This window comes from Apodemus sylvaticus, chromosome 22 (genome assembly GCF_947179515.1).
Source record: "Apodemus sylvaticus chromosome 22, mApoSyl1.1, whole genome shotgun sequence".
Taxonomy (NCBI): Eukaryota; Metazoa; Chordata; class Mammalia; order Rodentia; family Muridae; genus Apodemus; species Apodemus sylvaticus.
In genome coordinates this window covers 47,580,899-47,608,691 of record NC_067493.1, presented here as the reverse complement: position 1 = coordinate 47,608,691, position 27,793 = coordinate 47,580,899, and the positions used below count along the sequence as shown (strand labels likewise).

Genomic DNA, 27,793 nt, shown 5'->3' with positions numbered 1-27,793 from the left:
TACATTCCAAAGATGAACACTAGAGTCATCGTGCCAGTGGCTCCTCTGAAGAGAAGACTAACAGCTAACTTGTCCCCAAGGGAACACCAGATTCCAACCCAGGACAGGCGTGCTGGAGGTCTCCAGGCACAAGAGAGCAAGTGTGGCCTCCTTGATGACCTAGGAGATGGGCTTTCGCTGAAAACAACAACGTACCCTGATCCAATTCTCGGCTTTATTTTTCTGGCCTGAAATTTTGCTTAAAATTGGTTTTCCTCTAGTAAGTGAGTTCTTGCTGTCTTGGAAAATACCCCCATTTCTCACAACAGCAATACTTACCTGACAGTAACCACCTTTCCTCTCCTGTAATCCCCAGGGACACTGCTGTCCCTATTGCATGAGCCAGTCTGTGGCACCCTCTGAAGATCAATTCAGACACCGACACTCTAGGAGCAAGGGAGTCACAAAGCTCCGTGGAATCCTTGATTGATTGAGGATTAAACAAACCTGAACATCTGAGCCACAGAAGTGTCCATTAGCTCCTCTGGATGCCAAAAAGGCAACCCCCGAAAAAGCTCTAAAAGCCCGCCACTAGCAGAGGGACTGGCTGTGCCTGTATACAGAACAGTTAACAGAAAACAGCTACGTTCTGGGCCATAATCCTATTTCCTGAGAATAAAAGGTACTAAAGAAAAGAAACAGCCTGGAGGATATCATCGGTCTAGGCAGAAACCACTATTCTGGACAGCCATGAGAGAAACATCCCAAGAAAAGTGGGTCCTCTGATGTCGTTTCTAGTAAAGCCCTACTCGAAAGCAGTCGGGGGAGCAGGGGGAGCGCCTGGACCGTGATGCCGCACTGGAACAGAGGCCAGACTTGGCGAGGATGGCAAAGAATAAGCCAGAGCAAATCCCAGCAGGCCTCAGGGACACACCCACACCTGACAAGCATGACATGAAGTAAATAGCTGTTTTTTTCTTGGAGATCGGGTGAGAGAAGCTAAGGCCATGTTCTGCTATTCCACCAGCAGTGGCTCCAGGCTGTGAGTGTATATGCATCCTGGGAGCTGTGGCAGGCAGTTGACAACAATAGTTGCTTCACAGAAACAGGTCAGCACTGGGACTAGTCTAGCTGGCCGAGATGCAGGGAGCAAACACCAAGAGCAAATGGGAGTGAGACTCCACAGTGCTGGCTGCAACAGTTGACTGGGCAGAAGCAAGGCATGGCTCCTTTTTCTACCTCTGGCAGATGGCTGTAATACTTTACTAAAATAAATAGATCTTTCCTGACAATGTCTTCTTACAATATAAGACTCAACCATCCTACATTAATATATGTATTACTGGAATTGAGTTTTGTTTTTTTTTTTTTTTTTAAAGATTTATTTATTTATTATATGTAAGGACACTGTAGCTGTCTTCAGACCCCAGAAGAGGGAGCCAGATCTCATTACGGATGGTTGTGAGCCACCATGTGGTTGCTGGGATTTGAACTCAGGACCTCTGGAAGAGCAGTCAGTGCTCTTAACCGCTGAGCCATCTCTCCAGCCCCTGGAATTGAGTTTTTTAAAAAATAAAAACATGCCAGGCTGTGGTGGCACACACCTGTAATCCCAGCACTCTGGGAGGCAGAGGCAGGCGGATTTCTGAGTTCAAGACCAGCCTGGTCTACAGAGTGAGTTCCAGGACAGCTATACAGAGAAACCCTGTCTCGAACCCCCCCCCCCCCAAAAAAACCAAACCAAACCAAAACAAAAAATCCAAAAAAAAAACCAGTTAACCATTAGGAAACTCTGGACCTAAATCTATATAGCAACTTTAAGAAACGAGGAAATGAAATTAGGATTTATTAATTTACATAAAAATTACTTTTTACATTAAGGAATAATTTTTCCAATTGTTAAAAACAGTTTGAAGCTGTTCCTACTGGGGCTCGTGGGGAAGGGTCTGCTCTTCGATAACCTGCTTCACCACCTCTGCCAGCTTTAACCGGTCCACTTTATCCGTGAACCCACGGCCTGAAAGGCAAGAAAGAACAAGGTCAGCACATCGCCTTAGGAGCCAAATCCACCCTCGCTGCCCAGAAGCAGGTCAGAGGCCCTGTTTTCATGCAGCCAGGAGCTCTGAGCAGCTTCTCTAGGGCAGAGATCACTGTGTGTGACGGCCAACTCACCCAAGTGTATAAAACCTCCAAACATGTATAAGAAGCTACCAGTCGGTACAATGACAGGCCAAAAACGACAGCAGGTATGTCATAAAGAAGCAGCTGCCAGCCATGCCTGGGCAACTGAGGTCAGGGTGCCCACCCTTCCTTACACGCACCTTCCTCACTGAGCTCTGGCCTCAGAGACCATCTCTGTCTGACTACGCACAGCCAGGGATTGTCTTACCGTTCCAGCTGAAACTCTGCAGAGCGTCTCTCAGGAGCTTGCAGTCCCGGTTATACTTCCAGGCCTCCTGCATCACCTCGTTCAGCTTCTCATCTTCATTCTCTCCTGTGCATAAGAATGGAGAGGAGTTTGACTTTTCTGTAGCATCTTGGGATTTTTGTGTTAAAAATGGAAGGCCGTGCTATGCTGTCCAACTAGTTGAGAAATTATGAAACAGCACAGACAAGTTGTTAGCAACTAGCTCCCCAGGGCTTCAGGCCCACCCTCCTGTCACTGAGCTCTTCCAAGTTTCTGCTTTCACACAAATGCTCCCAGGTTGAGTGCTGGGAGTTAGAAAACGTGAGATGCTTCTACGCAAACACTTCTGGCCAAGCAAGGGAGAAAGAAAAGGTGTGTGCTACTTTTTCCTCAGCATACCCCTTGCTTCAGAAGGCTCAAACAAGTTCTCTGAGTGCTCTTAAGTCGCAAAGCATTTAGGGAGACAGGTTAATCCAACCTTCTGTGACCACATCTAATATGAGCATCTCCTTCGTCAGCTGAGAACAGCCCCTCACTTCACAGGCGGCTGAGTCCCAAGCGGGGCCCTGGGGTGAGAGGCCCCTCCTTCAAGGGCAAGCATAAGACTGGGACAGAAGCCACAGCAGGGCTGGCCGTGAGCTTGTGCAGTGTCCTTGAAGTAGAGACACAGTGCATCACTGGAAATGGTGCTGATGGCCTCTACACTATCCTTGGACCCTGTCCACATTTCCATTCTTAACCCTCTCCTTTGTGCCTTCATTGTGAAATTAAGACAACAGAAAATCGTGTGCCACACCTGGCACTGGCAGACAACCTAACCTAGAACATCAGAAGACCAAAGATAAAGAGCTTACCATGCACCTTCACTCCCAGGGTCTGCACTTCCTAGTAATGTGGACTCATTTATATAATGTACTTAAAAGAGACAAATCTCAAACTAATCTGATCCTCTTATCGCATACACACGTGTGCTCATGCATGCATACACACACACACACACCCGCACAGAACATTAGTAAGTGGCATGACCTTTACCAGCCTGGGGGAGGATACACTGGGCAATGACATCTCGAAGCTTTTCCAAGGCAACATTTGAATCCTCAGCTCCATTCTCATGGTCGTGTATATATAAACCATCCTTTGGCTTGGTGCTTTACAATGTGGGGAAAGACAAGAGGAGCAAGGTAAGACCTCAGAACCCAGCTCCAAACTCAAGACACCAGGATATTCAGAAAAATAACTACAGAATGTGTCCAACTCCTGGGGTAATTTAAAATGTCCACACTTTCTATAGAAAGTGGAAGAAGGCAGACACCCCGCTGAGGTCTCAGCACTCACCATCAACCATGCCTGCCATGAAGAAGATCAAAGACACACACTCACTCACCCCAGTAGCTTCCTCTTCCTCAGAATGGGGTTGTTCACGGAATGCAGGGGTTTGAGGCTGACTTTGAGGTCCTGGATCCTCATGTTTGCCAGCTGCTCGGCATGAGCCTGCTGGATCCCTGCAACCACTGCCTGCATGTGAAGACTGCCATCAGTTAGTTTGTCTTCTGGACGTTTTATTTTTGCTCTATTACCCATGTTCATCCTGACTTCCTGGACTCACATGATTTGCCAACCTAAGCTTCCTGAGTAAGTGCTGGCTGTGGTGTCACTGTGACTGGCTTTGGCAGCTTGTGTCCACATGTTACTTGGCACTAAAAAAGGTGATCTAAAACAAAGGAGAAGCATAAAGCGTGCCGGTGACATCTGGCTAGGCAGAGGCTTCTCCCTGTGACCAATGAGGACCAGGGAACAACAGACCGCACAAACGCCACATCCCAATTAGCCTTCATCCTTGGCAATGGGGACAAAGTTTCAGTAAGAATTCCTAATAGTGCTGGACAGATAGATGGCTCCGCAGTGATGCACATGCACTGCTCCTACAAAGGACCCAACTTCAGTCCCCAGCCCTTGTAGCAGGTACCTATACTGCCTTAACTCCAGCCCAAGGGAGCAGATTCCCTCCTCCTGGCCTTGAGGTACCTTTGTGCACATGGCATTCGGATAAATAAAAAGTAACCTTCATACTCCTCAAATCAGAAGGTAGTCAGGAAGTGTACAGGTCTCTACCATCTTCCAGAGAGATCTATGTTCTCAGAAATGTCCCTGTGTCTTTGGAATTGCCACAGCATGGAAGATGTGGTTTCTAAAACCCCCACTGTTTTGCCTTTAGAACCAGCCTGGTTTCAAGACCTTGCAGGGAGGATCTTTATGCTCTGTGCAACTAAACCCACACCCGAAGCGGAAAGGTCTCTGAGCCTTCGCTTGGATCCTGATTTCTCAGGGAATAAGAGCAGCAGCATGTGCTTGCCTCAGCTTCCCTTTGAGCCCTGTGTTCAGTCACTCACTTCCCTTTGTCACACGTGAGCACCCCACCTTATCCATCATCAGCTGGGCAGACGGTAGCACATTATCCAGGGCCTCCGTCGAGTTGAGCCAGGGATGGCCCAGCACTCCCTCGATTGTGAGTCTTTCCTCTGGTTTGACCTTTAGAAGCCTTCAAATAAAACACACCAACAGACACAACATGTACACAATGTTCCCAAAACAAACAAAGGAAGTTCTTAGGCTGGGCTCCAAATAGGCCTGGCTTCTAAGATCAAGGCAGGATGGAATGCTAGTCACATATAGTGCGTATGGGGATATTATGGCTTGAGATTTCCTGGGCAGCAGATTGAAAGTGGCACCAGAAGTTTTGTTCAGAACACTTCAGAACACACCATAGGATTCAGTGGGGACGCCAACAGGCCACCTGTATCTAATCCCCACACTCAGTTTCTGGAACAATGCTTCAGCTACTTTTGGCTGATAGCAGCTGCAACTTAGCTGAGGGTCATGCAGTTTCAAACAGGAGGTTAAGATAAAACTAGATCTCATCATGGTAGGACCTGAGCTTTTCTATAGTCCAATCAACCACTGAGACAAACCACCACAGGGCCCTTTGTGCTAAGCCCAGCAGTCTCTGGACCTACTTTGTGACCTCACTTCCCTCGCCTGTAGCTCACCCCAGCGAGCTCCTAGACTCTCGGCACCACCACCTCAGTCCAAATGTCTCAGTCAGGACAAGTCACAGCCCTTGGAAAGGCCCAGGCCAGTAAGGGATCTTTGTGTCAAGGAAAAGGCAGAGGAGAAAGAGGAGGGAAATGTGGTTGAAGGTCATAAGAATGAACTCTGACCTCTACATACACTCACAAGAGGCAGAGAGCCCCCAAGAGGGCACTGAGGTTCACTACAGAGCTGGGCACGTGACATGGAAGTAATATGAAGACTGGTGGGAATTCAAACCCTGCTCTTACATTGCAGCAAAACCCAAACAAAACAAGATGACAAAAGAGAGATGCTGGGGGGGTGGGAGGGGGAAGGCCACAGCAAGAGGCTGGTCACTCAGGGTCGGGTTAGTACCATGGACACCAGCCACAGGCTGGGACTTACTTCCTCACGACATCTTTAGCCATCTCTGAGATCTGGCTCCACTCTTCCTCTGGGAACTCAAAGCTTCCTGTCATGATCTTCTTCCGCATATCCTTTGGGATAGTCCGGCTATGGTGTTTGGAGTAAAAAGGAGGATATCCACACAGCATCACATAAATTATCACCCCTAGGGACCACAAGTCACAGCTCTGAAAGCAAAATAGAAAATAATCACACCTATGACAGAAGAACCAGGTGTAGCCCCAACACATAAAGGCTAAAATCACCAAACTTCACAAGGCCAGTGACAGCTGGGAACACCTGTGAGCCACCAATACAGCATGTATTGCATGCAAATGAGGCCCAGCCTGGAGCAAAAAGGCTACCTTGCACCCTAGCATGCTCTGTGCCAACGCCAACGTGGTCCAGCAGGGACAGAGAACAGCTGCTGGGCACATGTGAGCTGGTGCCAAGATGGCAGAAGCCATTTTGCAAAGGCCAAAGTAGTGAGACAAAATTTGGAGGTCTAAAAACACTCTGGTGGCCACATATGACAACTGTGTCCTACTCTATTCTAATTCAAAGATTCTATTTGAATTGTAAAAATAATAAAAAAAAAATACTGTATGAAGAAAAGAAAATGCTGTAAGAACAAGCAGAACCTTTCAAGCTACAAGCCCTGAACAGGAGATTCCTCTCTCAACACTCTTCAGTACAGCCAGTGTAATACATGCAGACTTGAGTCACATTTCACAACACCTGTCTTAAAGAGTTCTGGTGAGCCTCGTGGTGAGAGGTCACACAAGCAGGCAGTTGTCCAGAGCCACTGTCAGCAACTGCACCTGGCTCAGGTGGGTCTGGGTCTGCGGTCACATGTCCTAAAGGCTGCATACCATACAAGCTCCATCAGGTCAAGTGTACAGCAGGCCAAGGATTCTCCCAGTGGCCCTCTGCATCACAGTGCTTTGATGAATGAATCCTGTGTGATGTCTGTCTGTGCATATGAGGGCTGGGGTATGCACATGCCTGTGTGTTGTGTGTGTGAGACCAGAGATGTCTGGTGTCCTCTCCTACCATTGTTGGCACTGTTCCATTGAGAAGGGGTATCTCACTGGACCTGCCGTTTTCTGGCTAGGCCTGCAAATTCCACAAATGCTCTGAATGCTCCTGTCCAGAGTGCAGATTAAGCTGGGCAGCACTCGGGAAGCATAGGCAGGCGGATCTCTGTAAGTTCGAGGCCAACCTGGTCTCCAGATCAAGTTCCAGGATAGCCAGAGCTACCTAGAAAATCCCTATTTTGAACCCCAATTCTCCCACACACTAAAAGTATAGCTTGGTGGCCTTAAATAAAGCCACATAGCTGGAGCGTGTGGATCCACGGCAGCTGTCCCAAGCCACTCTGTCTCCCATACCTAGTTTAAAGTGCCCAAAGAGCAAGCACACTTTAAAATCTAGTCAGCAAATGAAGATCCATTTACAGAGGTGCTGGCCCCCACACAGCATGTTTGGTGGCTGCAGATTCAGAGAGCACCACATAAACAAGCGTTTGCTATGCTCAGAAGACATTGTTCAAATTACACAGTAGCTTTTTTAAAATGTGTCTTTTTATCTTCTTCAAATTGGCATTTTATTAAGTACCAAAGAATGGTAATATACAACAGCAGTATGCTCTTGAATTTCAGTTTCTCAAAAATGGCCTTTATGTCTAATGTGAAAGCCAACCATGTCACTTCAGTGCCCTCAGATGATCACTTCCTATCTCATCAGATCAGAGACCTGGGTTCCAAGGCCCTTGCTGTATTACAGCTGCTGCCGCATCATGACCATCTCACAGAAGAGCCTCCTGGTCCCGAGTTAGAAGGAGCTGACCACCCGTCCTTTACCTTGTTGTAAGTGTAGGGTGTTGGCGAGGTAGGTATGATGCCAGACTTCTCCTTCTGGTGCCTTCTCTGTGCTTCCAGGACCTACGAAGGAGTTGGAAATCGCATCACCAATGTCCCACAGCTTGAGACAGACTACAGGAAGGCTAAAGATGAACTGGCAATCAACAATAAAAAAATAACCTCAAGCCAACACTTTCAGCCAGGTGAGCTGGCACACGCCTTTGGCATACATAGCAAGGACACAACTTCAGGACATGGTGAGACCCTGTCTCAAAAACAAAACCCTTTCACTGGGTAGTGCTGGCTCAGGCCTTTAGTTCCAGCAGAGGCAGGCGGATCTGAGTCCAAGGCTATATAGCCTGGTCTACAGAGTAAGATCCAGGATACCCGGAGAAGCCTTCTTCATGTTCCCAAGCCCAGGAACCCTAAACAACACCCATGCTTTTTCTCTCCAGCTATTGCTACCAATCAGAATTAACTGGGAGCCGGTTCCCTCAGTATCTTATGGAGGACTCTCTCCAGATAACAGTCTTTCTACCCAAATTAACATTAGAAATACAAGCAGCCATTAGGCCAAACCTACCGTAGAAACAAGAACCTATAAGTCAGGCTAGGCAGTGGTGGCGCATGCCTTTAATCCCAGCACCTGGCAGGCACATCTCAAAGTTCAAGGCCAGCCTGGTATACAGAGTGGGTTCCAGGACACTACACAGAGGAACTTGGGGGTTGGGGGGGGGGTGTCAGTAAAGTTGGCAATACATCCTAAAGAAGGCAACATGCTTACCTGAGGTGCTACATAGTAAGGGGTAAACTGGGGTGTCATCAAATCACCTTGGTCTACTTTAGCAAACCCAAAGTCACACAACTTTACAGGGGCGTCCTGAAAGAAAACAAACTGGGGTTAATGCCACATAGTTGTCAGTAAACACTTTGTGGAAACCAGGTGTGGTGGCTCATGCCTATAATCCTAGCACTGTGGACTCCAGGGCAGGAGGATTACCATGAGTTTGAGGCCTGGCCTGGGAAGGGCATCTGAAAGCTGTTCTTAGTGCAGGGGCTGTAGAGTGCTCAGCACTTAGGAGCACTTCCTGCTCTTCCATAATGCCTGGCTTTGGGTCCCAGCACCCATGTGTCAGCTCACACAACAACCTGTAACTCCAGGTCCAGGATATCCAATGCCCTCTTCTGGCCTTCACAGGTATTGCATGCACCTTCAGCTAAAACAAGCATACACACACACAAAAATCAATCATCAGTAATCTAGAAGTAACAGGGAAGCAGGAGCTCTTCGAAGGCTGCCCCAGCTTACACTTGTGAGCACAGCCCTGGGTTCAGGCTTAGCTAGCGGGCCTCCTCTCATCCATCCATGGCAACTAGAGCAAATGACTCGTCTACTGACCATGGGCCAGGGGACAGGAATACAGGGAGAAAAAAACAGGCTACCAGCAACTCAAACTGAACTATGTAACAGCATGTAAATCCCTGCCTCTCCCCAAAGGCTGTCCAGATAATATGCAAGTTCGTAACGCTCACAAATATATCTGTACCATCCAAAGCACCCACGCCATGGGTGTGGTGACATTTCTGAGGCCGTAAGAAGGAATGAGTGGGAAACTAAAGTATTAGAAGCACATGGCCTAAAACCTCCTGTACATGGGCTCCGTATAGCAGCAGGGAGCACACACCTACAATCCCAGCACTCAGGAAGCCAAGGCAGAGTTTTAGGCCAACCTAGTTTACATGGGTTTCAGGCCAGCCTGGTCTACAAAGCAAGATAACATGACAAAAATTAAACCAGCCTGAGCCTGTATATCAGTTGGCACAGTGCTGGCCTACTGTGTGTAGAGTCCTGGGTTCAATTCCCATGGTCACATAAATTGAATCTGGTGATGCATACCTGGAATCCCAACACTCAAAAGGAGGCGGAGGCAGGAGATCAGAAATTTGAGGTCATCTTCAGCTAAATAATAAGTTCAAGGCTGGCCTAGGATAGATAGATCCCATCTTGGGGGGGGGGGGGGAAGAGAGAGAGAGAGAGAGAGAGAGAGAACAAAACAAAGTGACAGCATCAAATGAGGAAAAGCAATTTTTCTCACCAAAGAGTTATCCTTGAAAAGCAGATTTTCAGGCTTGAGGTCTCTGTGCGCAATGTTTAGCAAGTGACAGTGCCGCAGAGCCAGGGCTATCTGGAAAAGGGCACAGTGGACCACCGCCTCTTAGAAAAGCACCATCGCTAACACCCTAGTCACAACTGTGGCTAGTGTTGAGTACACAGGAGAAACTAAGAAAGACTCAGGACGCCAAGAAATGGAAATAAATTGGCCTTAGTTTAACTATCTTTACTAAACAAGCATGACTACAAATGATCATCTGTCAGAACAAAGCAGTGGGCACATCCCTTTAGATGCTTGGCCACCCCTTTACCTGTGCTGTGACAGTACTGTGGGGACCCGCAGTCAGCAGTCCTCAATAAGAAGGGCTTCCCAGTGGACAGCAGGGCTGCTCCTCCAGATACCTACACCCTAGGGAGCTGAAAGGCAGGCAGCACCTTCCAACCAGCCAGCTTGACTTCCTACCTCACGACAATGCATGTCTGTGTAACTAAGACGGCTTTTGTTTTACAGATGATCATATCTCACTCTTTAGTCTTAGTATTGAAAAATGAATGGTGTAATTTAAAAGATAAATAGTTCCTCAACTCTTGTTCACAACACTTCACATTGTGGTTACTCCTAGTCAATCAGAAAGGAGGCATCCAGAGACACTTGAGAACTGAGGTGGACACCGTGCAAGAGCTTTCTCACAGTGCTACCTGTTGTGCTGAGTGCTTTCCTGTGGTCTACTTGCTTGGTATGAAGACAGGCCTAAGGTTTAGCCTGTCACCTCTATGAGGGTATTGTATGTGACATAAGGTATTTCTACAGTAAATATACTAGAATATAACTAAGAATCATTCGCTATTACAAAAACCTGCAGAAATGATAGGTGACTTATACAAGAAACATCTTAGGTACAAATGCTTGAGGACAAGTTTATACTAAAGGTCTTTCAGGTGATATCAATAGCATCAAATGCTAGCTGCCCACAGTTAAGACAATGGAGGAGACTCTCGCAGCTCCCTTGAGAAAGGTGGCAAGCAATTAAAAGTACAATCCTCCCCGCCAAGGTCTAAAAGGTGACAGTAGCATGTTTAGAAAGATGTCCCTCCTTTCTGATTATAACAAAGCAGGCAGTGAGAGGTCCAATGGAGCTTGTCTTTAAGCCTCCCTTCCCACAATGCAATTGGACTGCTTTCCTTCCCACAATGCAATTGGACTGCCTCCCTTCCCACAAAGCAACTGGGCAGCTTGGCAAGGCCACCGCGGTGTGGCCGGTGCCGGGTCCACTTGCCTGCTTTGTTACTTGGCTGGCTTGCTTCTCTGTAAAGTGCCGGTGCTGGCTGATTCTGTGAAATAGCTCGCCCCCTTCCATCATCTCCATTACAATTAAGAGTCGAGCCCTGTTTGAAAGCATTTGATTTTGTTACGTTAAAAAAAAGAAAAAAGAAAGAAAAAGAAGAAAAAAAACCAAAGGAGAAAAATAAGAAAAACCCTGAAGCATCAAATGCTGACCTAAAGTGACCTCATATACAAAATATGCAACCACTTGCTCTAAGTTCTGGGGAAGCTTGCCACTAATTAAGTGCAATGACTATGATATTCTCAATCAAAAAGTAAAAAGGAAGGGAAAAAACAAACCAACAAACAAACAAACCAACAAACAAGCATGAACCCCTGGCTCCTGTCCCCTCACATAAATACTTCTGCTTGCATCCAAATGCTGTCAGCATCAGAGCACACCTGGGAACCACGATGAGTCCCACTGGCTTTTAACAGTACAGCGCCTGCACCCCCTTTCCAATGTGCACTTTCTGTCGCCTGAGACACTGGCCTCGCAGGCTGCACTTCATTAGCTCTGCTCTGTAAGGTTCTGAGTTCAAGGGAGGAGGTGCCTTGCTCACTACCCAACATGCTGCAATGACAGGGTTCCCACCTCAGTCTCTACCTAAGAGACTTCCCAAACTCGTGCAACTAAAAAATGATGTTTTTTTTTTTTTTTCAAAAGGCAAGTCAGAGCAAGCACTGGGGTATCTCTGCTGCGTTACTAAGACTTGACCTGGAAAGCTGGAATGACAGTTAGGCTCTTCCCACTGATTTGAAATAGAATCTATTTCAATTCCCATTTTATTTAGAACATAGTCTTACTATGTAGACCAAGCTAGACTGGAATGTATGATCCTCCTGCCTCAGCTTCTCGAGGGCTAGGATTATAGGCATGCACCAACTACACCTGGCTCTTTAATGTTTTATTTTGCTTTTACACACACACACACACACACACACACACACTCACACACATACTCTCTCTCACACACATAGACACACACACAGACACACACACATACACACACACACACACACACACACACAAGTGCATTAGAAAGTAAATCCAAGGCCGTAGCTATGCCTGGCAAACACTCCATCACTAACCTATAACCCCCAAGCCCTTAAGCGTGTTTTTGGTGTTTTTTGAAAAGAGAAAGTAATCAAAATAATGGTGGAGGAAAGGAGAAATGAAGCAAGATTCCCCAGAGGCACTAATAAAACTTGGTGATGAGAGCTCAGGTGCTGGTTACAGAATTCAGCTTTTCAAACCTGAGAAAGGTAGGGCAGGGCAGGACAGGACAGGACAGGACAGGGCAGCGCAGGACAGGGCAGCAGGAAACACAAGCCTACATCTGACTCCATGGGCACACAGAGATGACCCCATCCAGTCTTACCTGGGGCTGGACTCATGAGGAAACTGTACACTGTTAGCAAACACTTCAATAATCTGAACTATGTTGGGGTGTGTGGCACACATCATGTGCAGGCGCACCTTAAAGAGAACACAGGAAACATGCGTGTGCAAAAGAAATGCCATCGTTTCCCCCCAAACTGCCCATCAAAACTGACCATGCTAAGTCCAAAAGATAAGTCTGTAGAAATCCTGACCACCTAGAATACTACAAAAAGTGTTTTCCTGGGGCTGGAGAGATGGCTCAGTAGTTAAAAACATTTAAACAAGGCTGAACGTGGTTAAGAGTATTTCCTGTTCTTCCAGAAGACAAATTTCAGTTCCCAGAACCAAGCTGGGTGGGCTCACACAGCCTAGAGCTCTAAGGCATCTGATGCTGTCTCATGCTTGACAAGAACACCCCTATGTGTGTGTGTGCCTGTGTGTGCATGCATGCATATGAGCGTGTATGAGTGTGTAAGCCAAATAAAGGAACATACCTCATTTCTAGCTTTTGGACGATCGAGAAGAATTTTCAGTGCAAACCGTTCTTGAGTGGATTTCTTCACACAGACTCTAAGGACAGAAAAAAAATCACAATGGCAGTCAGGACCTCCACAGCATGGCTAACAGAGATCCTGTCTCTGACACAGGCAAATGAATACAACTTGCCCTGAAGCAGCAGGTGGCAAGGAGAAGTCTCTTGTTGTTTTCCTCAACCACTGATCCATACTAGAGTCTCAACCTCAGCAGGTAGTGTAAGTTCACTACCAAAGTACAGAAGAAATGATGGCCCCTCAAAATCGCCCACAGACTTATTTATTAAGACTTTTATTTCTTTTTATTATATGAATGTTTCGCCTGAAAGTAAGTTTGTTCACCACCTGTTCCCTGTGGAGATCAGTACAGGATATCAGATCCCCTGGAAGAAGAGTTACCAGTGGCTGTGAGCCACTTTATGGGTACTAGGAATCGAACCCAGGTCCTCTGCAAGAGTAGCTAGTACTCTTAACCTCTGACCCATATTTCCAGCCCCACTTTTACATTTTTAAAATTACATTTACATTTTTTCATTTGTTTATGTACGGATGTACGTATGGAGGTCACCGGAACCAGCAGGGATCAGTTCTCTCCTTCCAATATTATTACTGGACCCAGAGATCAACATCAGGCCATCAGAATTGTAAACAAGAACCTCTACCCAACAACCCATCTCACTGGCCCAAATAGCTTAATAACTTAAAATTAATCCATAAATACTAAAGACCATGTGACTTTGATACTTAGCTGTTTCTAGCTATAAAACACTAACACAAAGCCTTTACAGAGGGGCCAGTGGTCCCCAGGACCCACATGGTGGAAGAGAACCACCTCCTCAAAGCCATCCCTTTGACTTCTCTACACACTTATGAAAATGCAGCCAACAGATGAATATAGGAAAAGCTCCACGCGGAGCTGGGGCAGCTTGGGGTGCAGGTGTCAGTACACACAAGCTGACACCAAAACAAATCCCACCCCGTGGAGCTGGGGCAGCTTGGGGTGCATGTGTCAGTATACACAAGCTGACACCAAAACAAACCAAAACCCAAACAAAAAAAAAGCTAAATATAAGCTCAAGCCAATGTTTGTGGCTCATCTGATGCCCGTGGCTCAAGGCTCATTTCCTATGTCTGTTCCCAGAACAACGGATCCACTTTTCCACATTGTCTTACCTAACTGGACCACTAATTCCGGCTCCCAGTTTCTGAGTCCAATTGATACTATATTCTTCTAAAATGGAGGTCTCCTATTAAAAAGAAGAAAATGAATAGGAGGGGCAGTGATAACTCTACCATTAAGCTAGATTACTAGGCAGGGGCAGGACAGCCATGGCTCAGCACCTCCCCTCCTAAACCAGCCCACAGGCTTTATAATCAATTGCACACTTGTCATTGCCTCCTAACCACTACCTCCCAGTACTATAGGTTTCAGAATAAAGGGCCTTGTTAGGGGAAGTGTGTCACTGTAGGGGTTGGCTTTGAAACCCTCCTCCTAGCCACCTGGGTGACAGTCTGCTCCTAGTTTCCTTTAAGATGGAGAACTTTCAGCTCCTCCAGTGCCAAGCCTGCCTGGATGATACCTTACCTCCTGCCAGGAGGATAACCTGTAAACCAGCCCCAACTAAATGCTGTCCTTTAAGAGTTGCTGTGGTCATGGTGTCCCTTCACAGCAATGAACCCCTAAGACAGTAGGAGAGTGAACTCTCAAGCCTAATCTTTTACCAAGCTAAGGATGATAATCTACTTGACAGCACAGAGTATTCCATCCACATTAGAGACTGGGGGTCAGACGCTTGCTTTCACAGAAGGAAGAATGGCACTTTCAGACCCAGTCTAGACCACTTGTCCTCAGTAACACCCACTACAACCCCTGGAGATGGAGTGATTGAGCATTCCTTCTCCATTGTCTTTACTTGGCTAGGCTACCAGCATTCTCTGGGCTCATTAATAACAAAACAGGGATTCTCATAGTCACAGTGTGAAAGGCAGGCAACTGCTTTCCACGAATATATTTAAAGCTAACCAAATGTCAAAACAAGCAAGCCTGTCAGCCTAGAGGGCTCTCCACTCTATTCCAGCAAGCAGGAGGCAGAGGCAGGTGGACTTTTCTAAATTCAAGCAACCTAATCTACCTGAGTCCCAGACCTGGCAGAGCTACACAGTGAGACCCTGTCAGCTGTCTCACACAGTTTTAGAACAGTACAAACAAACTGAGAACTGTCTATTTTTTAAACCCACTAGAAGTGAGGTCAAAAGCCAGCACACAACCTGGCCCTTCCAGCTTCCATTCTCAGTCCAAACTGCCCAAAGCAGTGGGGTTGCTTGCTCCCAGCACAGAGCTGTGTAAAAGGGAACCATGCTGCTGCTCTAGGGGACAGGGAAGACAACGAGGACAGTACAGTACAGGTGAGACCAGGTAAGTGTGGAGAGAAGGAACAGCTGTGCTGAGCTCGGAGACAATGGTCCTGCCAGGGGATGCAGACTGTGTGGGTTTAGAGGGCAAACTGCCACAGAACCATGGAGTAAGCCCGAAGTAAGCCCTCCACAAAACTGATGAATGAACCAGAGAGAAGAGAGGCCAGGGAAAATCTAAGGCCGGAAGTGACTCTGCAAGTCCATTCCATCAGAAAGGACTGCAGAACCACAGGGGTTGAGTGGCAGCGGGTAAAAGCCTCAGGATTTCAAGACACTGGGGTAGTCTCAGCCCACCAAGGGGCTGAGGCCAAGGACAACAGCCCTGATCTGACATTAGCATACACAAGGAAAATAAATTTCCCTTTAATTCCAGGCAGCTACAAATATGGGGAAGACTAAGAGTCCAGAGATACTATGTTACCAAGTGTCCAATTTTTCAACAAAAATTAGTAGATATATAACACCCAACAACTTATGTGGTGGTAGTGGGAATCAGTAGCAACTATCTCTGACTACTAGATACAAATTTGCAAAAATAGGCTTTGCAAAGATATAATGGATTCTGTTTGTTTTTTGCTTTGTTTTTTTTAGACAAGTCTCACTATGTAGCCCAGGCTGGCTTGCAACTCTCTATGTAGACCATACTGGCCTTGAATTCACAGAGTTCCAGGCCTCTGCCTCCTAAGAGCTTAGCTTAAAGATGTGTTTCTCCTTGTCCTATTTCTTTTTTCAGATTTATTTATTATATGTAAATACACTGTAGCTGTCTTCAGACACACCAGAAGAGGGCATCAGATCTCATTGTGGATGGTTGTGAGCCACCACGTGGTTGCCTGGATTTGAACTCAGGCCCTTTGGAAGAACAGTCAGTACACTTAACCACTGAGCCATCTCTCCAGCCCTACCTATTTGTTTTTAATTATGTGTGTGCCCTGGAGGCCAGAAGGTGTCAAGTCCCTTAGAACTAGAGTTACAGACTGCTGTGACTGTGAGCCACCTAGTGTAGCCACTAAGAACCAAACTGGAGCCCTCTACAAAAGGAATACATCCTCTTAATCACCAAGCTATCTCTCCAGCCCTCCCAGTATAAGTTCAGGTTTTTTGTTTCTTTTTTTTTTTTTCCCTTAAATATTCCCAAAGAGGATTCAGTAGCACTTGCCAATAAGCAGAGTTGAATCCTTGGAACCCACACGATAGAAGGAGAACGAATTTCCGTGTGTGTACATGCACCCACATACATGCATACATACATAGACATACACACAGACACTTAAAATGTCTAATACATTTAAAGACTAAAAGAATGGGGGCTGGAGAGATGGCTCAGTGGTTAAGAGCACTGTCTACTCTTCTGAAGGTCCTGAGTTCAAATCCCAGCAACCACATGGTGGCTCACAACCATCCATAACAAGATCTGACTCCTTCTGGGGTGTCTGAAAACAGCTACAGTGTACTTACATTTAATAAATAAATCTTTAAAAAAAAAAAAAAGACTAAAAGAACAATATTGATACTGAGTCAAAACTAAGGACTTCTCATTTCATTTTTGTTTTGTTGATCTGTTTTTAATATGGCAAATCAATGTGTTGCCTAGGCTAACCTTGAACTCCTGGCCTCAAGCACATGCCACCATAGCCCAGCAAATACATATATCCTCAACGGTGAAACAAAACCAATGAAGACTAAATGTGTGGCATTGTCAAATACACACAAAAACATGAAGAGTGTCGACACAAACAAAGCTGACACTCTATACTTAAAAAGAAATTCTAAACAGAGTCGACTTTAGTGGATGGTGGCAGCAAACACCTTTAATCCCAGAACTCAGGAAGGCAGAGGCAGAGGCAGGGGGAATCTGAGTTTGAGGCTAGCCTGGTCTACAGAATGAGTTCCAGAACAGCCAGGGCTACACAGAGAAACCTTCCCTCGAAAAACAAAAAGACAGAAGGAGAAGCAATCATTTTGACTTGAGTTATTTTATGTACATATTTATACACAAGAGTTTGCAGCGCCAGAATGGCCTTTTAACTCTCTTCCCAAAGATCAGACAACTTGCCAGGGTTGGCTCTCTCCAGCCATGTGGGTCTAAGGATCTTACTCTGATAATCAGGCTTGGGCTCAGGCTCCTCTTACCCGCCAAATATGGAATCACAGCACTCAACTACTGATCCTCCTGCGTGGGGGGATGACCCTCTCACCGTGCCAGTTTTATGCAGTGCAAGGGATCAAACCCAGGGGTTCGTGCATGGTAAGTACTTTACCAGCTGGGCTATATTCCCAGTCCTATTTGGGGTAGTTTTAGAGTATGGAGCGCTATAACTCCTCAGAAATAAACTTGATTCTTGAGAGTAGATAAGAGAACAGAAGGAAATGAACGCACAGAGGAGGAAAAACCCAAAGGACAGATTTGGGACAAAGGTAAAGCAATTCCTGAAGCTGAAGGTCTCCTCAAGCAGACTTGTTTCAGATCCTTCAGGAGGGGTCAGCGCCACTGCCAAGGGTTCCAGTGGATCACCGAGAAGCAAATGGAGGCACTTGGAGGTGATGGAAACACGAGAGTCCTAAGAAGCCCTCTTAATTCCACTCATATCAAGTATTTCCACACCACTCAACTTCGTTCTAGCTGAGCACAAACTATATCAACCAAGGAGGCTAGAGGGAGTCAGAGACTCCACCCTACACAAACCAACATTCTGGGCCTTCAAATGCGGGTCCCCTTCCCGGGGAGGCTGAAATCCGAACTTAATTAGATTCTAGTAACTAGAACCTCTACCTCTCATCCAAATTCTCTCGATTTCCCAAGGCCGACAAAGAGACGAATCACCGGACAAAGTAGGGACAGGTTGCATCTCCCACTTACCTTGATGGCTTTCTCCATGTCGCTATCCTCCGACATGCTCCGCTGGGCTGCCACAGCCCGAAGCGGCGGAGGCTGCAGCACGGCTGTCCGGTCCCCTGGCAGCCGAGGAAGCAAAGGACTCGGAGCTCGGGTCCCCGGGACTCGGGGAGACGGGCAGCGCCCGCCCCCGGGGACCGGAGGGGATGAAGGCCCGGGTGCCGGCTCCGCTTCCACAGGCGGCTCTAGGCTGGTGGGGGCGGGGGCGGCGGCAGCGGCGGCGGCCCCTGGGGACAAGCCTTTGTGCTGGGCCCCGCGCAGCCGCTTCCCGGCCTCATCCCCGGCCGGGGAGGCAGGCTCCCGGGGCAGGGCGAGACAGGGAGGGGCCCGGCCTGGAGCGCCGTGCGGGGGTTTTGCGGGGCCGCCGCTTAGGCCCGGGCTCGCCAGGTCCTGAGGAGAAGCCTACGCCGCCGCCGCCGCCGCCGCCGCCGGCACCAGCACCGTAGCGAAGCCGAAGCTGAGCCCCCCGCCGCCGCTGCTGCCACCGCCGCCGCTCCCACCGCCGCTCCAGCGCCACACATCGCCGGGACGCCTGCGCCGGGCAGCCCGCCTGCCGCCCGCCCGCGCCACACCCTCTGCAGCCTCACGCCACCCCTGCGGCCGCCTGGCTCTGCGACCACACAGCCCCGCGCGCCCCTCGCCGGCATCCGCCGAGCTTTCCGAGGCTTTCCCGGGCCGCGCGGCTGATGTGCAGGCGCCAGCGGGGTCCTCCCCGGGGCGCGCCGCATGCAGCACAGGCCCCCGGGCCTTCCACTGTGTTGGCACCAGGTTAATGACGTAAGACAGCGCGACGACTGTCCTGCCAAGAGGTAAGCGGAACGCAGGTGGGGCGCATGCGCGGAAGCCCGCTGCTTAGTGTTCCTGTTTCAAGCATTTACACCTCCAGAAAAAAGCCTGTGGCTGCAGCCAAGGAGTTGGCTGGGAACTGGAACGGTAACTAGGGACGTGCAGAAACCTTACTATGTGGGAACTAACCAGATTGTGCTTGTCCTGTCAGCTGTACATGGTCGGACCTGTAGCTGCCTGTTGCAGCAAACTGGAGGAGTTTCCCTAGACTTTCGAAGGGGGAGTGAGAGACAAACGAGTTCGTGGCTTCCACGCTGACAGTTTTAGGACTAACCAGTTTATGAGGCAGAATTTATTAAAGGTTACTTAAATGGAAGCTTACGCATGAGTTATAAGGGACGAGAGTATAAACAAAGGAGTTTAGTCCTGACTGTTGAAGGTCAGGCTCCCTTCTCTTTTCGGTTCCCTGTCTGTTCCTTTGAGCGGCTTCAGAAATCTAACAGAAAGGACGTGGACTATTTACTGGTGCGCACAGCAGGGGGCATACTTGTCCAGTAAATTGGACTAGTCTACCAGGGGAAAAAGCTGGCTTCGTGGAGGGTCTTAATAGTGAGGGTCTTAAGAATCCAGAAATATGGGAAGAGGCCACAAGCCATTACCCGTATCATTTTATGAAGTTATCTAAACCAACTTAAAAGCAAAAGTTCCAAATTTGGGCCAGCACTTACCTTTGTCCAGTGTGTATTGAGGCTAGATTGGGACCAAGAGCTGAGCAAGTTAGTCTCTTGAGGGCTCCCAGATAGAGCTCTTTCAGGTTAGCCTTCAGCCTGGCTAATGGCATATCCTTTGGAATGGACAGTTGTGGAGCCAAGGTAAAAACATGAGTTAAATTGAGTCACCCAGGAACATCTCTCAGATTTTTGATTAACTGAAAGTAATGAGCATAGTTTTAAAAAAAGAAAAAAGCTGGAGAGATGGCTCAGCGGTTAAGAGCTCTGACTGCTCCTCCAGAGGTCCTGAGTTCAAATCCCAGCAACCACATGGTGGCTCACAACCATCTGTAATGAGATCTGACTGATGCCCTCTTCTGGTGTGTCTGAAGACAGCTACAGTGTACTTACATACAATAAATAAATAAATCTTTTTTTTTTTTTTAAAAAGCCTTTAAACCTGTAAAAAAATAGCTTAGGATCTCCACTACACCTAAGGCTGCACCTGATAACCAGAACCCAGTGACATCACCCAAGATAACCAGACACAGCCCTAGAACCTCAATGGCCTCCACTGGACAGTATATAACAGAGACCAAGAGCAATGTTCTGCACATCTGGGGAGACCTTGATTGGCCCTGCAGCTGGACAGTCTTCCCCAGGCTCCTGACGCTTGAATCAGAGACCACTGTCAGAGACTGCACCTGACCTTTAGCTGATGTGTCACACAGGTGAGAGCCTGATAAAACATGCCTTACCATACCAACTACATGCATCTGTGTTCTTGCTCGCCATAAATGTGCTTAGAAAGGAGGGGGGGCATCCCCAATCTCCCACATTGCCAGGGATCAAGGTACGTGAAAAAGTACACGAAAGGTTCCTAGCCCTTTCTACCACGCAAGTCAGTCAGGCTGTATTAGGGTTCTCTAGAGTCACAGAACTTATGGGTAGTCTATATTGCAAGGGGATTTGCTAATGACTTACAGTCTGTAGTCCAACTCCCAGCAATGGTCAGCAGCAGCTGTGGATGGAAGTCCAAGGATCTAGCAGATGCTCAGGCCCACAAGGCAAGCAGGCGAAGAAGAGGGAATCTTCCTTTTTCCAGTGTTCTTCTGTAGGCGTCCAGCAGAAGGTGTGGTCCAGATTAAAGGTGTGTGCCACCAGGCCTGGATCTGGAACTTGCTTTGTCCCAGATGACCTTGAGCTCAGAGATCTCTTTGCCTTAGTCTTCTGGGATTAGTCGCCACTATTCCTCAAGATCTCAGTGCCAAGATCCAGGCCAGAAACTTGTATATCCCAGCTTCAAGATTAGGATCATAAGTGAGGCTTCCAATTCTGGATTGTAGTTCATTCCAGACAGAGTCAAGCTGACAACCAGGAAGAGCCAGGACACAGGCCAATGAAGTGTTCCCAGAACTCCGGCAAATGATCTCACAACCAGTGGAAAGCCTCTGGAACCTTTGAGCCAGTCTCAAAGATGGAAGCCCTCACAGTGTAACCAGGTTGCCTTGGAGTGGGTCTCTTGGGTTACCTTGTCCAAATGCTTTGGCTGTGTTGGATACATGGTCTGGTTGAATGGATAGTTGGCCTGCTATTAGGTTCAGACTGTGTCAGAGCAAGACTGAAAAATGATAGACACCTCAGAGAGACAGTGTGGCTCTTACAGGCCACCCTGGGGCATAGGACCAGCAAACAGAGGAGATCAAGGGAGGTTCGTTCATGAGGGCTCAGGGTCCTTGCAGGCACTGGTGTTGGGACTGTATTGGGCTGTACTTCAGAGCTTTGATCCCATGGCTACAGCTCTCACCATTACCCTTTGCCAGCAGCTACAGGCTAACCGTGTTCCACTGCACCACATGTTCACAAGAGAGATATGTTTGTGGAAGGGCTCAGGTCACTAAAGGATTCTGAATTCGGTTTCTGAGTTTCTGCACTATAAAGATTTCTAAGGCAGGGCTGGAGAGATGGCTCAATGGTTAAGAGCACCGGCTGCTCTGCCAGAGGTCATGAGTTCAAATCCCAGCACCTACTTGGTCGCTCACAACCATCTGTAATGAGATCTGATGTCCTCTTCTGGTGTGTCTGAAGGCAGTAACAGTGTACTCACATACATAAAAAATAAATAAATCTTTAAAGTAAAAAAGATTTCTGAGGCAGCACACAGAAGTGGTGGAGAGAAGCCTGGCCGTCAACACATGGGACTGTGTTATTGGCAAGAGGCAGACTCTTCCTGTGGGAGAGGAAGAGGAAAGAGATGGGTTCGACCCTTTACGTGGGGTCCACGGGCATGTAGAATTGCCTGAAGCCTGTTCCTCCCTACAGTCCCTGTCTCCCAGGGTCGCCACTGACCTCTAGGCCAGAGTCATGCCACACGGGCTCACAACATTCACTCTTCAAGGCCCTGCCAGGACTTAGCCTGCATTGCAAATAGCCAGGACACTGGGGAGTGGACAGCCCTCAGAGGGGACCAGCCCCGCCCACTCGTGTCAGATGATGGCTTAGTCTGACTTCTGTCAGGCCGACTACGATCAGGCTGTAGACCCCCTGCCCCAGCCCTCTTGAACACCACGGTTAAAATTATATACCAGCCGGGCGTGGTGGTGCACGCCTGTAATCCCAGCACTTGGGAGGCAGAAGCAGGCAGATTTCTGAGTTCCAGGCCAGCCTGGTCTACAGAGTGAGTTCCAGGACAGCCAGGACCACACAGAGAAACCCTGTCTCAAAAATAAATAAATAAATAAATAAATAAATAAATAAATAAATAAATAAATAAAATTACATACCTTCATCACCACTCAATTGACCTTGTCCACAGGACTGTCTCTCCAGTAATAGTAGACACTTCCTGTCCCCAGTTCACTTCACAGGGCCCTTCACTGTCAAAGCCTTGACTTTTCTTTCTTCACACTTAAGGGATCTACTCATAGGCCCTGCTCTGAGCACACCCCAGAAGCCTCTTTTGTTGTTGTTGTTGTTTTTCCAACCATGGTTTCTCTGTGTTGAAGGGACCGAACCCAACAGTCAAGTACTGGGGTAAGGCACAGATAGGTGGACGAGAGACTGGCGACCTCTAGCCATTGACTCTGACTGTCCTGGGGGCTAGAGGCTTATGGTTCCTGGCAGTTTAACTCTCTTGCTATTCTGGGGCCAAAACCTGGCTTCTGGCAATTCCTGCTGACAGTATCAGGGGAATGAGAAGAGAAACTTAGTTACTTCGGGCTGTTTACTCTTTGACTCGGGAGCCTCTCAGTTGGCCAGGTAAGAGGCTCCGAGTTCCTTAATGCTTTGTGAGCCAGAGAGAAAAAAGAAAGTCTAGCACACAAACATGCTGGCTGAAGCACAAAAGCTTTACACCGCCACTTTGTAGTTCTTGGTTTTCATACTTTCTCGGGATAATTGATTACACGGTTTTCTAAGCATTTCTACATTCCATAAGTTCATAGTAAGTTTAAGGACATAGTGCATGTCATAGATTTAAGGAGTTATGGTAGAATTGTTTACATGTCTTCCCATTTTCAGGAGGATTTTCAGAGCTCTATGTACAGCTTTTATTCTATAGGGGGCTTGAGACTATTTATATCCATTTAGAAGTTCTACAAAATCATTATTAGGAATTATGAAATCTGTTTCAACAGAATATGGATTCCACAGGAAATCTGCCCAACAGAGTAGATAAATACTCAGGAAATCATTAAGTTGTGTAATAGTGGCAGGAAAGGCATATCAGCAGCAAGAAGCAATCCTGGGACGAAGCCTCAGGACACCTCGCCTCTCAGAGATCACCTATTGCAGACATGCACAGTGGCGTGCCACCTCCAGAAAACTCACTTGCTCGCCATAGCCTTTCCTAGATGGCTTCTGACATGGTATAGCCTTGGCTATAGACCAAAATGACATTATACTCAGAGATCTGCCTGCTTCTTCCTCCTGAGTGCTGGGATTAAAGGTGTGTAGCACCACTGCCCAGCAGAAGCCTCATCTTTTTAACTGCTCTTGGCCAGCCACATGTCTCCCCCCAACCCCCACCCTGACCCCCAGCTATCCTCTTCCCTTTCCCACTGTACCTGCACAGGACTTATCCAGTTTCAGTCCCTCTCCCTCAGTATGGGAATTGCCTTTCCAGCCCTCAGCCTGGAGTTCTGAACCTGAGAAAAAGCAAACAGAAAGTAAATACTTTCTTCCCATTTCTGCTCCATTCCTTTTTCTTTGTGGATTGTCACCTTATCTCTGCTTGTAAAGAGGCAAAAAGCAGCAGGAAAGATTCCATCTTTTCCTCTAAACTCTATTTTAAGCTGCCATCCTTGGGGAAAGCTGTTGTCTTCTGTCCGTGGGCTCTGGAAAAGAGACCACCAAGTATTCCCAGAAGTTGAAAACAAATATAACAGCTGTGGCCTGCTTGCAACAACCGGAAAAACTGGTCATGATAACAGAATGAGTTAATCATTCCCAGGTCAAGATGCCCCTTTTCAGATGTGTTGTCTCTCCTTGTTGTTTGAACAAACTCTATCAGTTTGAAGGTTAACATTCCTATACCCATTTATCGAATCATGTAATGCCAAGGCTTGAAACCCCCAGCTTGTGCATTTTCCCCATATAAAACCTAAGCCCCTGGACCTAAGTGTCATTTTCCTAACCTGTTTTACAGGGAGGGTTTTGACCCAAATCCAAACTCAAATAAAGACTCTTGTGTGCTTACATCGGAGTTGTGGTTCCTGGTGGTCTCTTGGGGTTTCATGAACTGGACATAACACTTGCCCATCAACTGGACAGATACACAGCTGTACCCTTGAATATACCCATCCAGATGGTTCCAACTGACTGATACCTGTCTGTCTGTCCCCTCCACACAACTTATCCAACACCATTGGGCTATCCAGATGATAACTCCTCTCAGTGCTCTGAGGATGACTTCAGGAGAAGACTGGAGTGTGGGTAGCCCGTCTACCTCACTATTCTATTTCGGAGTGTTGTCAGAGGATCTTCATGACTCACTAAAGCAAAGTGACTTCCTGACTCCCCACAAATATTGTCTGAATCCAGGACCAGCTGAACTCCCTGGGAGGCCTGAATCTCCTCATGACAGAAAAGGGTGGCTTCTGCCTCATTTTACAGGAAGAATGCTGCTTCTACCATGATCAGTCAAGCTAGAGTTGGATGGAGCTAAAGGAGAGGCAAGAAAGACTTGTAGCAGGGTCACATTGAAGTAATGCTGCTCCGGGACAGTCTTTAGGAGTCAGGATGGCTGAAGACCTCAAGACTAAAATCAAGAACCACAAAACCACCCCCTTTGACAGCCTCTTCCCAAACCAGAACCAGGCTTAGAACTGCTGGCAGAACGACCTGGACTTCCACCGCTATGAAAAGGGAATGTTAGCGAAGGGAAGTGATGTCTCCATTCATGAGTGGTACTGGTGTGTACAAGTCCCTCTGCCCCGTGTCAGGTCTCAGCCTGGGATGACCGCATAGATGAAGGCACATTTTCTAGGAAGATCTGACCTGGCTCCGCCCACGTCTCCTCTGTTCTTTGTCTTTCTCTTGGGATAGAAAAGGGGGACCTCGGGCTGGAGAGATGGCTCAGTGGGTAAGAGCACCAACTGCTCTTCCGAAGGTCATGAGTTCAAATCCCAGCACCAACATGGTGGCTCACAACCATCTGTAAAGAGATCTGACACCATGTTCTGGTGTCTGAAGACAGCTACAGTGTACTTACATATAATAAATAAATAAATAAATAAATAAATAAATAAATAAATAAAAGAAAAGGGGGACCTCGGTATATGACAGTCTATACCCTGGGACCATGAATCATGATGCAACTACTAATAAAAACTCACTGGAAGTGCCGGACGGTGGTGGTGCACGCCTGTAATCCCAGCACTCTGGGAGGCAGAGGCAGCCTGAGTTTCTGAGTTCGAGGCCAGCCTGGTCTACAGAGTGAGTTCCAGGACAGCCAGGGCTATATAGAGAAACCCTGTCTTGAAAAAAAACAAATCCAAAAAAAAAAAAAAACCTCACTGGAAGCCAAGCAGTGATGGTGCACACCTTTAATCCCAGCACTTGGGAGGCAGAGGCAGGTGGATTTCTGAGTTCAAGGCCAGCCTGGTCTACAAAGTGAGTTCCAAGACAGCCAGGGCTATATAGAGAAACCCTGTCTCAAGAAAACAACCCCAAACCAACCAAACAACAACAACAACAACAAAAACCTCACTGGAAAAGTTGAAAAAAAAAAAAAAAACTCTTGTGTAGCTCTGTAGCAGAACTTCCCTGGCTTACTTCTTCCCCTGGCTCCTCTCTTGCTGTCATAATTTTGTTTCTGACTTTCTCCATTTTTCTAACTGCAGGAGCACATGCAGGCCTTCACCAACCACAAGGTGACAGGGGTGGGTGTTCTTCATAACCATAGGAGCTTGCTGTACCATATGTCCCCTACAACACTCAAACCCACTGTGTTCTGGTGCACATCTACACTCGAGGAGATACCCCTGATATCACTGTTCTAAGGACAGTCCACTTCTGTGAGGTCAGTCTCCTGCCTCATCTTCATGCAGCTGTGTCAGTCCCTTTTGTACAGACCCAGAATCCTGGTCTGTACTCTCTCCCTGGGAACTGGGAAAGGCCCTCAGCGCCAGCCTTACCCCTTCACCTCTTAGTGGCTTTTCATTGGGTCATTTCCTGAGGTCACTGTGGCGCTGGGCCAGGCCCACTAGACTGGGGAGAGAGTTGGAAAGAGAAGCTGACAGACACGGGGACATGGGCAAGAAGACAACACACCTAGGTAAGAGTGATTGTCTGGTAAGTGTGTATCTCCCATTAGATGGTCACGTGAGTCTCAAGAGGGAACACATAGCTGAGGCCACTACAGGAAGAGGTGGGAGTTAAGAATATCAGAAGAAGTGATATGGGCAGAAGAACAGTGAGAGAGAGTCTGAAGGGACAGTATGGTGGTACACACTCTAAGCCTAGCACTTAGAAGGCAGAGGCAGGCAGGTCTCGTGAGTTCCAGGCCAGGGCTACACAGAGAGACCCTATCTTAAAAGGGGTGTGGCACTGGAGAGGTGACTCAGAGGTTAAGAACACTGGCTGCTCTTCCAGGGGACCAGGTTCAATTCCAAAGACCCACATGGAAGCTCCCAAGTGTTTAACTCTAGCTCTCACACCCTCGCACAAACATACATGCAGGCAAAACACTAACTTACATAAAAAATTAAAGAGATGTCAAAAAATTGTGGCTGGGCAGTAATAGCAAATGCCTTTAATCTTAGCACAGAGAGAGAGAGAGAGAGAGAGAGAGAGAGAGAAGAAAGAAGGAAGATTATAAAAGGATATAAGCCAGTTATGATGTAGCAATGAAATAATTTTATGGTTGGGGGTCACCACAACATGAGGAGCTGTGATAAATGGTCCTAGCATCAAGGAATAGCAAGGGACACAGAACATGGGCAAAATATGTGCCCACCCTCTCACCTCCCTGACTTTCGGTAGCTGGAGACTTTTTGGAAGGAAGGAGACGTGCTGCTCACTGAACAGAGGACAAGGTAATCCACGTGCTGGTCACGGGCTTCTTTCCAGGAGCAGGGACCCTCAGCTTGTGGCTACAGACAGAGGCCGCTGGAGAAGCGGGTTTCCTCCATGCACGTCTGTTCTCAGAGAAGAGAGCCGGCCTCTGCACGAGTGAGTGGGGACCAGCACTGGGTGACTGAGTAACTCCTCTCAGGCCCTCAGGTGATTTCGCCAGGACAGCGCTGTGATTAGAGTGGAGGGAGGAGCCGGGAAGGGACTGGTCAAAGACGCAAGAGCTGCACCAGTTGTGTAGCCTTGACTACCCTGGAACTCACTCAGAATACCAGGCTGGCCTCAACTGAGCCTCTTTGTCACAGTAGCATTCATTGGCTGTGCCTCCTAGTGCA

At 47.7% G+C, this 27,793-nt stretch overlaps 1 protein-coding gene and 1 pseudogene across 5 annotated transcripts; one reads left to right on the top strand and one right to left on the bottom strand.

Moving 5' to 3' along the window:
• Window positions 1-1,808: 1,808 nt before the first annotated feature.
• On the bottom strand, window positions 1,809-18,958 carry Mapkapk5 (MAPK activated protein kinase 5). Of its 5 annotated transcripts, none has more exons than XM_052168135.1 (14): window positions 18,355-18,958; window positions 14,253-14,326; window positions 13,041-13,116; window positions 12,545-12,642; window positions 11,116-11,224; window positions 9,822-9,911; window positions 8,510-8,605; window positions 7,726-7,806; window positions 5,864-6,051; window positions 4,808-4,928; window positions 3,774-3,904; window positions 3,416-3,537; window positions 2,369-2,473; window positions 1,809-1,996 (listed from the first exon to the last, which is right to left on the bottom strand). In XM_052168135.1, the coding sequence occupies exons 1-14, from the start codon at window positions 18,388-18,390 to the stop codon at window positions 1,902-1,904; spliced, it is 1,422 nt and encodes a 473-aa protein (XP_052024095.1). In that variant the 5' UTR covers window positions 18,391-18,958; the 3' UTR covers window positions 1,809-1,901. The 5 variants fall into 5 exon arrangements, with proteins under 5 accessions (XP_052024095.1, XP_052024096.1, XP_052024093.1 ...); XM_052168136.1 differs by having other exon boundaries at window positions 3,422-3,537; XM_052168133.1 differs by lacking the exon at window positions 9,822-9,911.
• Window positions 18,959-19,242: 284 nt separating this feature from the next.
• LOC127672780 (cytochrome c oxidase subunit 6B1-like) lies at window positions 19,243-25,628 on the top strand (annotated as a pseudogene).
• The last annotated feature ends 2,165 nt before the right edge of the window (window positions 25,629-27,793 follow it).